Here is a 17,351-nt window from a genome sequence, read left to right as displayed (position 1 = left end):
TCTGTGAGGTGAACTGGCCCTCTACTAAAGATAACTTCCTAATATGGGACACATTGAAGGCTTATGTAAAGGGCAGATAATTAGTTATACCAAGGGCATTAAAAAGAGGCACATGAAGGAGGTTAACACTTTAGAACAGGAGATAGCTCAACAGACAAGTTGATTTAAGATCTAAAGTATTATGAGCTGGGGGAGAGAGCACACAAAGTCATGTCCTGGCAGCTGAGGCGGAAGAGGCCTCAAGAGCAATCAATGTGATTCAAACGGGAAGGCATGATCTCATATAGATCAAAAGAAATAACCAAAAAATTTGGGAAGTTTTATAAGAAATTGTATAAATTGGAGTCAGGGGGTAATCTTACCAAAATAGATGATTTCTTTCTTTCATTGGAACTACCAAATTTGGATCAGGAAGAGTGCTTCTTTCTCTAAAGAGCAGATTGCATTACCTGAGCTTTTTGAAGGCTGGTAAATGACTGGGAAAGGATGGTTTCCCTGCCAAATTTTATAGAGTTCAAAGATCTTTTAATGCCCCTTCTTATCAGGTGGCAGGTCTTTCTCCATGGCAATCATCGTGGTGATTTCAAAAAAAGACAGGGAGCCATTGAATCCTGCTTCATATAGATCCATATTGTTATTAAACACAGATTATAAAATCATTGCAAAAGCATTGGCTAATAGGTTGGCAGAATATTTGCTGAAACTAATGAATCCAAACCAAGCTGGATTTGTAGAAAGGAGACAATCAGCAAACAATGTAGCTAAATTGCTTAACATAGTATATCTGGCACAGTCAAGGGTGGATCCAGGAGTATCCATAGCTTTGGATGAGGAAAAGGCCTTTGACAGATTGGAATGGGACATTTTGTTCAAGGTACTGTAGAAATTTGGATGGGGTCAAACATTTAATTGGGTGAGAACACTTTGTTGTAAATCCCAAGCAAAAATTATTACATATGGGCAGATGTTTCTAGTATTTCCTTTGAGCAGGTCCACTAGGCAGGGCTGTCCATTGATCCCAGCGCTGTTTGTGCAGGGAATTGAACTGCTGGTGGAAGACAAAGGGGTTCAGAGTGGGCCAGGTGGAATACAAAATCAACCTTTTCACTGATTATGTGTTAGTATATTTGACAACCCCGAGGGGTGGGTGGTGTAGGGGGGTGTAATTGGCCAGGCTAAGGACCACATTGGATAATTATGGGAAGGTCTCAGGGTATAAAGGAATTCTGGACAAAAGTGAGATTATGCTTTCGATGAATGGAAATTATAGACAATATCAATAGAGAGGTCAATTTAAATGATATTAAATATTTGGGGATAAAAATGGACAAAGATTTGTGCAATTTATACAAATTAGGGAGGACCTTGCTTGATGGAGAACTCTGCCGTAACACCGGTGGGTCAGAATAAATGTGATCCAAGGCTCCAGTATCTTTTTCAATCATTACCCATTTCATTGCCAGAGGGTTTTTTTTAAGATGCTCAACAAATGTGCCAGGAGGTTCCTGTGGAATGGTAAAGTGACTAGAATCTCTATGGAAATGTTTGTGTGGGGCTATAATTTTGGGGGTTTAAAATTACCTGATTTCAAAACTATTACTGGGCAGCCCAGGTAAGATTTATCACTTCATTCTTTGAGGGAGCCCCCCCCCCCGGTACAAATTATACTAAATGCAGAAAAGATAGCAGGAGAGATTATGTACAAATGGGACACTAAATTAATTTTTAAAAAATGGATAACTTCATGCTAAAGCGTATAGTTCAGATATGGCAAAGAATGAATCAATATATTGAATTGAAGGTGGAGATAGCTAGGGGTGTGGCAAGATGGCATAGGGAACAGACGTGCCTTCCAGACCTCTCCTGACTCTGATTTATTGTTTTGTCTTTAAGTGCCCGTTAAAGTTCTTTTAAAAGTTTATAAATAATAAGAGGTGCTGGATTAGTGCCTAATGGTTTATATGTTTTAAAAAAAAGTAAAAGAAAACATCAACAGACTGTTAAAAAACTACATTTTCCGAAATTGTCTGAGCCTACTTGTTTACAAGAAGCCAGGAATCAGCTTAGAATGGATCCAGAAGAAGACGTACAGAATTCGGCATTGAAACTCTGTTTTAAACCGGTAAGGCTCTCTGAAGGTCGGATTCAGCAGCTTTCGGAACAAAGGGCTGGCCGGGTGCCAGTATTTCACACAACGGCCACTGTGAGTGCTGTTGAATCAGCTGGAGAGTTAAAGAGCTGTCATTCGACTGCTACAGTGGTGGCGCTGCAAAATGCATCTTCAATTACAACGGTTTTTCCAGACATCGATTCAGTGAAGATGATTAAAGAGATTTGGCTTAAAGATAAACCTGATCTTCAGTCTCCTGGCATTGCTGGGGGGACTTTGAGAGGGATTTTTATACAAAGTCAAACTGCTAGAAAAGATATTAAATTAAGGGAAGAGACAGAAGATCCCGTAGTCTCTAAGGAACAGCAAGACCCCATTATGCCTGAATCTACTTCTGTTGAAATGTTTGTTAAGGATCTTGAAGATGAGATATATTCTGTATTGAGTCACTTAGCTAATTTTGTGAACCCGTTTATTTCCAAGATTAATGCGATGGTGGGAGCCATTAATGGAGCTTTTAAGCTTGAAACCATTGAAAGATTTGAAATGTGTGATCAAGGTTTAGTCGATGTACAGGATCAACTGCAAGATGAAAATATGATAATTGAAACATTGCAGATTCAAAATAAAAATTTAGCAAAAAAGTTTGATTATTTGGAGAATCAATCTAGACGGAACAACGTGAAAATTGTTGGTTTGCCAGAAGGCATAGAAGGACCAGATCCAAGAAATTTTTTTACTGAATGGATTCCACGAGTGTTAGGACAGGATAAATTCCCTGAAGGTTTAATACTGGAACGTGCTCATAGAGTTTTAAGAAGAAAATCTTTTTCAGGACAGAATCCAAGACCTGTTCTGATCCGTTGTTTAAACTATTGTGACAGAGAGACAATTTTATGTACGGTATTAGAAATGCCCAGCAAAATAGATCTCCTTTGATGGTTCAGAATAATCCTGTTTTCTTCTATCAAGATTTGAGTCAAGAAATTATGTTTCAACGACGCGAATTTAATTCTGTGAAAGAACTGTTGTGGAAAAAAAGACATAAGGCAACATTCAGGTATTCTGCGGTACTGAAGATTTTTCAGGATGGAAATCAGCCAAAGTTCTTTGACAATCCTAAAGAGGTTATGGACATTGCTCAGTCTTTACCAATCATGCAGTTTCAGGAACGATGTAGTCCTTTAAGGTCTTCAAAGAGAGTAGAGATGTAAGGTGGGATCCAGATTTTTAAAAGAAATGGAAGCAATGGTGACCGAAGTGGTAAAGTTGATTTAAAAAAAAAATAAATCTTTTATCTTTTTTTTTCCAGAAGAGTTTAAATAGTTTAAATAATGATGATAGTTTAATGAAATGGGAGTTGGGAGAGGGAACTGGGTGGGCACTAGTTTCCAGAAGTCATCAGCTACCTGTGAGTTATCTCACACCCAATATTTTGGGGGAGTTACCGCTTTGGGCGGTTTAAACAGGATGAGGTAGTCATGACCTCCGACCTGTTTTTTTTTCTTTTTAATTTTTGTGTTAAGAAGTGAAGGTTTTTTTAAAATTATTTAATTTTTTAAAATAATTTTTTTTAACTCTTTTTGTTTTCTGATTGTAATTGAGAGGGAATTAGGAGGTTTTTTTTCTCTCCTTTTTTTTCTCTTTTTTCTCTTTTTTTTAAGAGGATGATGTCGCAGATGATAATAAGTCAAAAATTGAGGATGTTGAATTAGATGAAGAGGAAGATGAGGGGAAAGGTGATAAGAAGAAAAAAGAAAATCAAGTACAAATACATTGAGGGAGAAGAGTTTAATAAAATTAAGTTAATTTCGATAGAGAATTTTGAAGATGTTATAAATGAAGAATATGGAGAATTTTATAAGAGTTTGAACTTTTTTCTTTTTTTTATTTTTTATATAAGGGGAGGGGAAGGGAATAAAAAGTTTACCTGACTGTTTTTCTAAGGGATGTTTTTGTTCTCTCGATGAATTATAAAGGAAACTGGGTATTAATGGAAATTCTGTATTTATGTATTATTAATTATGATTTTTTGTATAACAGATATGTGGCTGATATATGATTTTAATATTTGAACTTAGTTTTAAAGTGGATTTCATTTGTTAAATACATGTATTATGTTTGATTTAAATATATGTTTGGGGTATTATTTTAGTATTGATATTTTTTTGTTGTTAGTAATTTTTTTTGTTGTTAAGTTTTATCCTTTTTTTTGTAAGTGGGGTTTTTTCTATTTTATTTACAACATTGTTAATCAATTCTTCACTCTTTATTTTGGGGGGAGGTTTGGACTAATTTTAAATTAGACGATTAATGTTGCGTTATAATTATTGGGGCGATAATTTGTGTAGTTCAATGATGTAGTATTCTAATTTTTATTATCTTATTTTTTATTATTTCTTTAAATGTAATTTTTATTTTATTCATGTCATAAAATTTTAAATAAAGTTTAAAAAAAAAAGAAGGTGGAGATAGCTCCAAAACGTCTTTGACTCAGAACATTTAATATCCTTGACTCTGGGGAATAAAATCCTGGACACCTGGTGCCAGAAGGGGATCAAGTATTTCGAGGATTGTTAAAAGCGAAGGCAACTCATGTCGTTCAAGCAGTTGAGGAACAAATATGATTTGTCTCATAGAACATTCTTTTGCTATCTGCAAATAAGATCTGAAAGGAAAAATTGGGACCATCTATGACCCTACCTAGATGTAGTAATGTGGAGATTCTAATACGACAGGGGAATGTGTGTAAATTTATCTCTAAGATGTATTACATATTCCAAAGTGAGGGCCCAAAGGCAGGTTTTCACAGGTCGAGGGAGTCGGACTTGGGCACAACAATCACTTGATTTGTTTTTTTTCAAGTCATATTGATTTGTTATGTTATTCCACCATTTGTGTTTTTTTATTTAAACATTTCAGAGCTAGGCTTGAATAGTTGGGACTGAAAAAAGTGAAGAGGTGTTTCTTTTTGGTTGGAGCATTCATCAATGGCAAAACCTGATCTCAAGTGATGAAAGTTGAGTGATCCATATCACCTCTGTGACTGCCAGTTCTCTCAATTAGAACCAAGAGGACAGAATAAGCAAGACCTACCTCACAGACCATTGAAAAGGGATGGACATAAGCAGTGTCAATCACTTCACATTTTAAAATTCTAATGTATAAATATATGTAATTGTTTCTTGTGCTGTTAGGGAAGCAAAGTCTATTCTGAATAACAGAATGCATTTGAGCTTTGAAGTATTAACCATTATGTAATGTTGAATATCTTGAAATTGCACCTTTCGTCTGCATTAAATTATTTATTTTTTATTGCAGACTATAGTCAGAGGAAACAGAGCATGGAAAGACACCTCTTTAAATGGCCTTTTGGAAGAGTTCAATGATATTTCTGTAACTCGCTCAAACTCCCTACGAAGGGAGAGTCCTCCAGTTACGCCACAGATAAATTCAAACCATAGCCCATGCAGTCCTGAAGAAAATGGCTACAGCCATTATTATCCCAGACTCACACATGACATTGAATCTTCAGAACATTTTACAACAGGGACATTCAAAGAGCAGAGAGATCATCCAGAAGACTGGGATAGATATTATACATATCATAAAGCAGCTGAACAAAATGGCCAGGATTCAAACAGAACTCGATTTGTAGAAACATATTATTTAGAGGATAATGCACAAAAAATGGATTTTGATGGATTGCCACCAGATTACCATGCATATATGGTGTCAAAAATTAGGGCAACAGATCATGTGACAAGCAGAGTTTCCCCAAGAGCTCAAAGGTCACCATTGACCCACAGGAGACATGCTCAAGCTACCAGTCAGCGAGATCTGCCAATAGAAAAAATGGAATATAAAGAAATGGACTTTGGTCTCAAACCACAAAGGGAAAACATGGATAAACGACCAAAGTCATCCTATCTCACACCAACAAGCCCTCAGCCAACGATGAGACAAAGATCGAAGTCAGGATCTGGACTACAGGAACCAAGTGTATTAAATGCTGTCAGTGCATTTAAGTCAACACGACCCACTGGACATTCATATAGTTCATACACTTATCCCAGGCTGTCTGAGACGGCGGCTGTATCATGCATTCCTAAGGTAAATGCTGCATTCATATTCATATCTTCAATACTGGTATTTGCATCTGCATTCCAACTCTGTGTGGTACTGAGGAATTTCTTTTCTTCCTTAGCTGCAGCTTTAACATTCCCTTTTGGCTGATCTAAATGTGATAATTTTGTTTCATTCTGAAACAAATGCTTTCTTTTAAAGTTTCAGTTGTTTTACCTTAATTGATTTGAAGACTACTAAGAAAGGGTAAGTAAGTTGTTATATTTCTGTAAGTATGTAAGGTTAAAGGTATTCTAATTGATCTGGAAAAAAAGTCCCTTTTGTAGATTGTTTTAACAATTCAGCAATATTTGGATAATCTGTTGTGAATCCCACAGATATTTTCCAATAAAAATGCAATTTTACATGCTGCAGCTTTTGATTGTGTACATTAATCAATTAATGATTTCTCACTATGAAATGCATCTAGTTCATGCCCACTCTACAACCACTTTCTCCTACTTCCATTAAAAGTGTAATGCTAAATATTGCTGGATAAAATCGTAAGCTAATCATTCTCTGTCATTGAAGAACAAAAGCCCTATTTTGCTTCTTCAAGGTGTCACGTTCAGATGACATAGCAAATTCTTCTGAACGCTGTTCTTTTGTAAGAATAATAATCATAAACATAAAGCAGGAGCAAAATTAGGCTTTTCAGTCCATTGAATCTGCCCCACTATTCCACCATGGCTGATTTATTATCCTTTTTAACCCCATTTTCCTGCCTCTCCCCATAACCCTCGATTTCCATCCTAATCAAAAACAGAGACCATTGATTAATATGTGGAATTATGATGTTTTAGCCATTAGAATTTTGGCTGGTGGAAGAACAGGATTGGCTGATGCAGGTACTGGGGTTTAAATGTTTTTAAAGGAATAGAATGGGTGGTGGTGGTGGTGGGAGGGAAGAGTAGCATTACTGGTCAGGGATAGTATCATGGCTGAAGAAAGGGAGGATGCTTTGGAGGAAGTATCCACTGAGTCATGTGGATGGAAGTCAGAAATAGGAAGGGAGCAATTACTGTACTGGGAGTAGTCAAAAGACCCCCAAATAGCCCTCGGGACACCAAGGAACAAATAAGTAGGTAGATCTTAGGGTTGTTGTTATGGGAGACTTCAACTTCCCTATTACTCTTGACTGCAAGAGGGATAGATGGAGCAGAATTTTTCAGGTGTGTCCAAGAAGATTCCTGACACAGTATGTGAGACAGCCAGCTGGAGGAGAAGCCATACTGGATCTTTTTTTTCTTTGGCTTGGCTTCGCGGACGAAAATTTATGGAGGGGGTAAAAAGTCCACGTCAGCTGCAGGCTCGTTTGTGGCTGACAAGTCCGATGCGGGACAGGCAGACACAATTGCAGCGGTTGCAGGGGAAAATTGATTGGTTGGGGTTGGGTGTTGGGTTTTTCCTCCTTTGCCTTTTGTCAGTGAGGTGGGCTCTGTGGTCTTCTTCAAAGGAGGTTGCTGCCCGCCAAACTGTGAGGCGCCAAGATGCACGGTTTGAGGCGTTATCAGCCCACTGGCGGTGGTCAATGTGGCAGGCACGAAGAGATTTCTTTAGGCAGTCCTTGTACCTTTTCTTTGGTGCACCTCTGTCACGGTGGCCAGTGGAGAGCTCGCCATATAACACGATCTTGGGAAGGCGATGGTCCTCCATTCTGGAGACGTGACCCATCCAGCGCAGCTGGATCTTCAGCAGCGTGGACTCGATGCTGTCGACCTCTGCCATCTCGAGTACTTTGACGTTAGGGATGTAAGCACTCCAATGGATGTTGAGGATGGAGCGGAGACAACGCTGGTGGAAGCGTTCTAGGAGCCGTAGGTGGTGCCGGTAGAGGACCCATGATTCGGAGCCGAACAGGAGTGTGGGTATGACAACGGCTCTGTATACGCTTATCTTTGTGAGGTTTTTCAGTTGGTTGTTTTTCCAGACTCTTTTGTGTAGTCTTCCAAAGGCGCTATTTGCCTTGGCGAGTCTGTTGTCTATCTCATTGTCGATCCTTGCATCTGATGAAATGGTGCAGCCGAGATAGGTAAACTGGTTGACCGTTTTGAGTTTTGTGTGCCCGATGGAGATGTGGGGGGGCTGGTAGTCATGGTGGGGAGCTGGCTGATGGAGGACCTCAGTTTTCTTCAGGCTGACTTCCAGGCCAAACATTTTGGCAGTTTCCGCAAAGCAGGACGTCAGGCGCTGAAGAGCTGGCTCTGAATGGGCAACTAAAGCGGCATCGTCTGCAAAGAGTAGTTCACGGACAAGTTTCTCTTGTGTCTTGGTGTGAGCTTGCAGGCGCCTCAGATTGAAGAGACTGCCATCCGTGCGGTACCGGATGTAAACAGCGTCTTCATTGTTGGGGTCTTTCATGGCTTGGTTCAGCATCATGCTGAAGAAGATTGAAAAGAGGGTTGGTGCGAGAACACAGCCTTGCTTCATGCCATTGTTAATGGAGAAGGGTTCAGAGAGCTCATTGCTGTATCTGACCCGACCTTGTTGGTTTTCGTGGTTAATCAACCTGGTCAGGTGGCATACCTCTTGGTGGGGGAGCATTTCAGTGATTTGGTGGGGGGGGGGGGGTTGGGTGGAATGAGAAGGCCTTGGCAAGTAGGATCAAAGAGAACTACAAGGCATTCTATGCATAAATGAAGAACAAAAAGATGACAAGAATGAAGGTGGGGCCACTTAAGGATGAATGAGGGATCATGTACCTGGAAACAAAAGAGGTTGGGGAGGTCCTAAATGAATACTTTGCTTCAGTATTCATTGGAGAAAAGGACCTTGATCAGGGTAAGGTTGTAATAGATCAGGCTTGTGTGCTGAACAATATTGAGATGAGGAAAGAGGAAATGTTGGAACTCCTGAGAAACATTAAGATTGATAAGTTTCTGGGGCTGGACAAGATATACCCAGGTTGCTGTGGGTAGCGAGGGAAGAAGTAGCTGGAACATTGGCTATGATTTTTGAGTCCTCCTTGGACACAGTGGAGGTGCTGGAGAATTAGAGAATGGAAAATATAACATATAACCATATAACAGTTTACAGCATGGAAACAGGCCATATTGGCCTACAAGAATTATTGACCATTTTACATCAATGGTTTGCAAGCTATTTGAGAAGATTCTTAAGGATAAGATTTTTGAGCATTTGGAGAGGTACAGTCTACTTAGGGATTGTCAGTGTGGCTTTATGAGAGAAAGGCCATGCCTCATGAGCCTAATTGTGCTTTTTGAGGTAAGAAAAGACATTGATGAAGGTAGGGCAGTAGATGTGTATATGAATTTTAGTAGGACATTTGACAAGGTCTCCCATATGAGACTTGATCAAAAAGTCATGAGGCATGGGATATCCATGGAACCTTGGCTTTGTGGATTAAAAATTGACTTGCATATAGAAAGTAGAGAGTTGTAGTGGACAGAAAGTATTCCGCCTGGAGGTCAGGGATGAGTGGGAGTTCCACAAGGATCTGTTCTGGGCTGGGATGCCTGTTTTTTTGTAATTTTTATAAATGACTTAGATGAAGAAGCAGAAAGATGGATAAGTAAGTTTGCGGATGATATGAAATTTGGAAAAGTTTTGGGTAGTGTTGAAGATTTCAAAAGGATATAGACAGGTAGTAGAGTTGGTGGGGGGGGGAGTGGCAGATGAGGTTCAATCTGGATAAGTATGAGGTTCAATCTGGATAAGTATGAGGTGATGGATTTTGGAAGGTTAAACCAGAAGCTTGAGTGCAGGGTTAATGGTTGGATACTTCACATTTGTAGGAACATTGGGAATTTGGGGTCCAAATCTATACATCTCTCAAGGTAACTGCACAGGTTGATATATAGTTAAAAGAGGTCTCCAAGATTCTGAGAGGCATAGATAAGGTGGACAGCCAGTGCCTGTGTCCCAGGGCAGGAATAGCAAACAACAGAGGACATCAGTACAGAGTGAAGGGTAGAAAGTCTATGAGAGACATCAGAGATGTGTTTGACACAGAGAGTTGTGGGTGTCTCAAATTGCCTTGTCAAGGGTGATGGTGGAGGCTGAAACAGGGGCACTTGAGAGACTTAGTCAGGCACAAAGATGAAAGAAAAACTGAGGGTTTCAAGGTAGGAAGGGATTAGTATTTTTTGGTCGGGATATATAGGTCGGTACAACATAGAGGGCTGAATGGCCTGTACTCTGCTCTTATGTTCTATGCACCTCCACCTTAAATATCACTAATTTCTTCCCTGCTACCTTTGTCACCCATGATAATTTCACACTATAGCTGGGAGAATGAATAAGGAGCCTGTTCCTGAGCCTTCAGCAATATTGCTCTAAAATTTATGTGGCACTCAAGGGAAAATACTACTTTTGCAGGCTGGTATGCTGACATTTCACTGAGGTAGGTTCCATGGTGTGTCTTGAAAAGGCAGAGAGATTTGAAAGGGACAATTTAAAATTTGGTGATGGACATAAGGCCATAATTGGAGGATTGTACACGTCTTGGGAGATCCAGAGAAAACTATGGAATTTGGTAGTGGCGAGGACATCAGTGAATTGAAAACTTTTTTTGCTTGTTCTAATTTTGTTCTAAAATGGTATCAAAAGCAGAAATTGAATCCAGCAATATTCTAGACATACCAAAAGCTGGTCAGCTTTTTCATGTGCATGTAGCCGACCACTACAAAGAAACCCACATACACACAGTGTGGCAGGTTAAGTTCACTCCTTTATTGGGGCTGGAAAAGCTGTTTTCTACTGTTTAGATTGACAGTCATCCATATGAATAACAATAGCGGGTGGGATGGATCATCCATGCATATGAACGCCCTTCTTCCCCAGTCTGTTTCTGCTGAGTTAGCTGGGCAGCTTGACCAATACCATTTTAGGGCGGTTGGTCGATGTTGCCTCAGCTTCTACCCCGGCTGGTTCATTGTCCTGGGAGTCACTTAGTGATCTCTGTCCATGCCTGCTGCCGCACGATGTGCCAGCCCAATCTCCGCAATCGCGGTCCGCCACATGACTCCTCCACCACCCCCCCCCTCAAGAACCGGCATTACAGTCTATCCGTAGGTAGAGTCCCCAAAGTCTTTTGTGGTCTGCCTCTGTGTTGAGGTGTTGCTGTCTCCACGGGTTCTGCTGGGTCTGTATGGCAGGCTTAAGTCTGTCGGTAGTGAAGACCTTTGGCTTACCACCGATGTCCATTGAGAAGCTGGCTCCGTTGTTCCGGATGACTTGAAAGGGATCTTCGTATGGCTTCTGCATACAAACACGTACTCACAGTCCTTGAATTCTTTGGGAATGTTGGACTTGGCTTGTCTGTGTCTGGAGGGTGGGATCGGAGCCAGGTTACTGACCTTTACGGGCAGCCTGTCCAGGAATGTGGTTGTCTCCTCCTGCTGTCCTCTGGCCTGTGGAACGAAATCCCCAGGATCTATGAAAGGGGCTCCATATTCGAGTTCAGCGGAGGATGCGTGGAGGTCTTCTTTCAGCGCTGTTCGGATGCCCAGTAGTGCCCATGGTAGCTCGTCCACCCAGTTGGGGTCCTTGAGTCTGGTCATGAGTGTGGACTTGAGGTGTCTGTGGAAACGCTCTACCGTGCCATTGGCTTGCGGGTGGTATGCCGTCATTTGGTGTAGCTGAGCGCCCCACAGATTGGCATTGTCAGTCCTCAAACTGGAAATGAATTGTGCTCCTCGGTCAGAAGTGATGTGCTGTGTCAGATCGATTCTTGCAATCCAGGACAAGAGGAGTGCTTTGGCACATGACCTAGTGGATGTGTCGGCCGGGGGGATTGCTTCTGGCCTCTGGCTGAAGCAGTCGACCACTGTTGACAGGTAGAGGAAACCCTGAGAGACTAGCAAGGATCCCACTATGTCCACATGAATGTGGTCAAACCTGCATTCGTTGGCTCGAAAGGCTGTAGGGGACCTGTGTGTAGCCGCACTTTGGCTGTTTGGCACTGCATACATGCCTTGGCCCACCCCTGGACTTGTTTCTGCAATCCATGCCATACGTACTTGATGGCCACCAGCCGGACCATTGACCTGATGAATGGGTATGCCAGCCCGTAGATGGAGTCAAAAACTTGTCGCCTTCATGGCGTTGGGACAATAGGTCGAACCTGCCTGGTGGCCACGTCGCACAGGAGGGTGGTAGTACCTGTGCTGACTGGAACGTCCTGAAGCCGAAGGCCTGTGACAGCGGTCCTGTACTGCGGATCTCATCGTCCTGCTGCTGTCCCTCTGCCATTGCTGCGAAGTCCAGATCATTGACCAGGGAGTGGATGCTGTGTCTTGACAAGGCGTCCGCGAGATGTGCTTGACATCAGTGGTGTTCTCTGAGATGTAAGACAAGTGTCTCTGTTGGCAGGCTGACCAGGGAGGATCGGAGATTTTAGCCAAGGTGAAAGTCAGTGGTTTGTGATCCATGAAGACTCTTCCCTAAAGAAAGAACCGGAAGTAGCGGATGGCTAAGTGCAGCGCCAGCAGCTCTCTATCGCAAGCACTGTATTTTAGTTCAGGGGGTCGCAGATGTTTGCTGAAGAAAGCTAGTGGGTACCAACTTCCTTCTTTCTGCTGCTCCAGGACTCCACCAATCACTGTTCCTGAGGCATCGACTGTGAGGTCCGTGGGTGCATCTGGTCTGGGGTGGGTCAGGAGTGCAGCTTTGGCCAGGGCTTCTTTGGTTTCCACAAACGCACATGTGGGTTTGTCGTCCCAGGTCAGGTCCTTCTTGCCGGACATCAGGATGAACAGAAGGCGCATCATTTGAGCAGCTGCTGGGATAAACTTGCGATAAAAGTTTATCATCTCCACGAACTCCTGTAGACCTTTGGTTGTACTGGGCTTTGGGAAGCTGTGGATGGCCTCTACCTTGTCAGGCAATGGTGTGACCCCATCCTTTGTAATTCTATGGCCCAGGAAGTCGATGGTGTTCAGGCTAAACTGGCATTTGGCCAGGTTGATGGTGAGGCCGAACTCATGCAGTTGACTACAGAGATTTTGGAGGTGCTGAAGGTGTTCCTGTTGGGTTCTATTTGCCACACGGATATCGTCGAGGTAGATGAAAGTGCTGTCCAGGTCTCAGCCCACTGTGTCCATCAGTCGCTGGAATGGCATCCTCAGGAACTCGAACAGCCCAAATGGAGTGATTGTGGCCATCTTAGGGATGTCATCAGGATTCACCGCGATCTGGTGATATCCTCGCACGAGGTCCACTTTTGAGAATATTGTTGCCCCGTGCAGGTTTGCTGCAAAATCCTGGATGTGTGGCATAGGGTAATTGTCTGGGGTGGTGGCTTGTTGAGTCAGCGATAGCCGCCACATGGTCTCCAGGCCCCAGTTGCTTTAGGCACCATGTGCAGGGGCGAGGCCCATGGGCTGTCTGACCGTCAAACAACACCCAACACCTTGAGCTTGCGGAACTCCTCCTTGGCCAGTTGGAGCTTTTCCGGGGGAAGTCGTCTCACCCTTGCGTGGAAAGGTGGGCCCTTGGTCAGGATGTGATGTCTGACGTCGTGTTGAGGCATCTCCGCTGTGAACTGAGGGGAATGAATTGCCGTGAATCCCGCTAGCACCTTGGAGAACTCATCCTCTGAGCTGTGGAGAGAGTCCAGGTGCATTGCCAGAAACCTAGCGCCCCTCAGTGCGATGGTCTGGGTGTGGATGAGTCGCTTACCCTTAAGGTCTACGAGGAGGCTGTGGGCTCGCAGGAAATCTGCTCCGAAGAGTGGTCGTTCTACTGCAGCCAGCATGAACTCCCACAAGAAGTGACTGCCCCCGAACTGCAGCTCAGCCCTACGAGTGCCATAGGTCTGTATACTGCTGTTGTTGGCAGCCCTCAAAGTGGGTCCTGCTAGCCTGCACCTAGTGTCCCAACCCTGTTGGGGGTATCACGCTGACCTCTGCTCCTGTATTCACCAGGAAGCATCTGTCGGACAGGCGGTCCAAGACATACAGGAGGATTTCTTGGTGGCCAGCCGTCGTGGCCCTCAGTGACGGCTGACCTTGTTGTTTCCCTGGAACTCACAGGGGAACTGGCATCGGCTGGCCTCGATGCCCCATCTCCGGTAGTAGAAGCACCATCTGTTGCTGGACTCGCTCCTGCCTCTCATTTGCTATTCCTTGCTTGGGACTGCTCTGGTCTGATTGCGGGACTTCTTTATGAGCCCCACGGTAGCCGAGCACTTGTGTTTCTGTTTCCACAGAACGTCTGCCCGTGCTGCGACTTTCTGGGGGTGGGGGGGGGTCAGTGAAATCCGCATCCACCAGGAGCAGTTGGATGTCTTCAGGCATCTGTTTCAGGATTGCCTGCTCAAACATGATGCCGGGCTGCTCATCTCCCAGGAGGGCTGCATCTCGTTGTTGAGTGTCGATGGGGATCTGTCTCCAAGCCCATCCAGGTGGAGCAAACGTACTCCTCGCTCTCGCTGCAAAAGTCCAAACGTCTCAGTTAATAGCTCTTTGAAGGCAATGTAAGTGCCTTCTGATGATGGCTTGTGGATAAAGTTGGCCACTCTATCTGCAGTTGCAGATCCAGGGTGCTGACCACATGGTAGTACTGGGTGGTCTCTGCTGTGATATCCCGAATCTGGAACTGACCTTCTGCCTGGTCGAACCACATGCCGGGTCGAACTGTCCAGAGGGTCGGGAGCTTCAGGCCAACTGCGCTGACTGCTGCTTTGTTCTCCATCGTTAGGTTTAGATTCCTTCTAACTGTCGTGGTCACCAATTGTAGCCAACCGCTACAAAGAAACACACACACACACACACACACACACACACACACACACACACACACACACACACACACACACACACACACACACACACACACACACACACTCGCTCCTTTATTCGGGCTGGAAAAGTTGCTTTTATACTGTTCAAGTTTCCTCCGTTTTTGCTCATTGACTGAGTCACCCTTATGAATAACAATAGCGGGTGGGAACATTCATGCATAAGAAAGCCCATCTTCCCCAGCCTGTTTCTGCTGAGTTAGCTGGGCAGCTTGACCAATGCCATTATAGGGTTGTTGGTCTGATGCTACCCCAGCTTCTACTCCCACCGGTTAATTGTCCTGGGAGTCGTTTTAGTGATCTCTGTCCACGCCTGCTGCCGTGTGATGTGCCGACCCGATCTCCGCAATTGCAGGCTGCCACATGCATATATTTTTTAATGGCTACATACTACTTTCTATCTTTAATCTCCTTTAAAGAAACTGAGTAGATGTCTAACTCACCATTGTATCCCTTGAGCATATATCATGTACAAAATGAAACAGAGGAGACATGATACTATTACATAGCTGAGCTTCTTTCACTCTTTGTCTGACATATGTTCCACTGTCCCTTTCTGACAGTGGCACATTCATGCAATTAGGAAACCTTGTCAATTGATGCTTTCACATCTGTTTATGAAATGAGGTATGAGCAATTGTATAACCCTGCCATCGCCACAGCAGAAATCTTGAATTCATTAGATTAGACATTCAAATTAGGCCTTCCTTGTTTATTTATTTTGTTCAACAATGTTGGTCTCAATGTTAGTCCTCCATTTAATTGATCATGCATTGGACAAGCGAAGCCAGGGCTGTTCTCTTCAGAGCAATAGAGGATGAGAGTTGACTGAATAGAGATGTATAAGATTTATGAGAGGGTGGACACTCAACTTTTTCCCAGGGCAGCAATTGCCAATAACAGAATATATCAATTTAAGGTGAGTGGAGCAAAGTTTAAGAGAGATGTCAGAGGTTATTTTTTTTCTGCTGAGATGGTGTGTGCCTGGAATGCCAGTGGAGGCCAGTACAATATGGTCATTTAAAAAAACTCTTAGATAGGCACATCAATACCGTGAATATAAAGGATTATGGGCTGTGAGGTAGGGAGGGTTTGAGACTGAAGGGCCTGTACTGTGCTCTACTGTACTGTGTTCTATCAATTTGCTTCTCTCATGGAGACTGTGTGCTGTTTACTGGCAAGAGAGTAACAGATATGCATTAGCACAGTACATTGCATAGCTCTTGCTACATTACATGTACATTGCAAGCAGATAAAAATGATTGTTCAACCCATTAATTTGAAAATATCTGAAAAATCTTGTTGAATGAAGTTGGATTTAAGGACTGGACATAATATTGCTTCTGGTTCTGGAAATACTAGAAAGCATTTTGGAAATCAGGCAAAGATAGGTTGCAGACGGTGGAATATTGATCAGACAAAAAATTTCTGGAGGCACTCAGCAGGTCAGGTAGTAGCCATGGGTCAGTTAACATTTTGAGTCTGACCCCTCCTAACCCCCGAAGATTATGTGCTTGATTAAAAAAAGGTTTTTAATCACACAACTTTGGAACTCCATGAACAGAAGAGGAAGAAGAAAAACATATTTAAAAATTGCAGTGTTATAAATTCTTCCATATAATTACATATTTTCAAAGTTCTGTACATTGGGACATGTACCTATTTGTTCTATGGCTATTGGTGTTTTTTTAGTACATGTGAAAAAGTTTGAGTAATCTGTAAAATTCCTGGATCTTTACTATAACCAGTGGTAACACTATTATTTGTAAGCCTCCGAAGTGCTAAGGTGCATGATCTGCCACAATTGCAGCTCTTGAAATGTATTTTTCAGTGGCAACCACTGTTGCTAGTAGTGGACCTGAGATAGGGTAAGCTGTTCTTTTACTAGTGGGTGATTAGGGGATGAGGCATCAAAGTTATCTGACAATAGGAGGAGTGACGTGATGGAGTAGTGGCCAGTAGAGTAAAACCAGCCCTCTAAGAAAAGACAAAGTTCAATAAATACAAAATATAAGAAATAAAAAATAAAGTTGCAGAGAAGAGAAAGAAAATGGCACCTAAGAAGGAAAAAGTAAAAAGAACAGGAAAAAAAGAGGAAAAGACACCTGAAAAGAAAGGAGAAGGCCTTACCTGCACGAAGGAACAGGGAGCTGTGGTAGAGAAGCGCAATCGATCTCTGAGGTTGGTGACGGCCCTGCGGAGTTGCGACCCCCTGACCGGTGGACTGCAAAAACGTCTCTCTGAGCCAAACAAAAGTGTGCAATCTAAGGTGAAGAAAAACACAGACGGGATGCCCGACATCAGGACTCTCAACTGGAAGATGAGGAAAGAGGCAGGAGAGGGAGTGAAGTACCA

General features: G+C 42.9%; 1 protein-coding gene across 5 annotated transcripts in view; it reads left to right on the top strand.

The window, feature by feature from the left end:
* The window catches only part of LOC138761010 (serine/threonine-protein kinase PAK 5-like), a 212,988-nt gene that overhangs the window by 127,862 nt on the left and 67,775 nt on the right, over positions 1-17,351 (top strand). For all 5 annotated transcript variants that reach the window (XM_069932479.1, XM_069932478.1, XM_069932474.1 and 2 more), the window contains one exon: positions 5,432-6,223. In XM_069932479.1, the coding sequence (XP_069788580.1) occupies positions 5,432-6,223 (792 nt within the window). The remainder of the gene's footprint in view (positions 1-5,431; positions 6,224-17,351) is intronic.

This window comes from Narcine bancroftii, chromosome 4 (assembly GCF_036971445.1).
Source record: "Narcine bancroftii isolate sNarBan1 chromosome 4, sNarBan1.hap1, whole genome shotgun sequence".
In the NCBI taxonomy this organism is placed as follows: domain Eukaryota; kingdom Metazoa; phylum Chordata; class Chondrichthyes; order Torpediniformes; family Narcinidae; genus Narcine; species Narcine bancroftii.
This window is presented reverse-complemented; position numbering and strand designations above follow the sequence as displayed.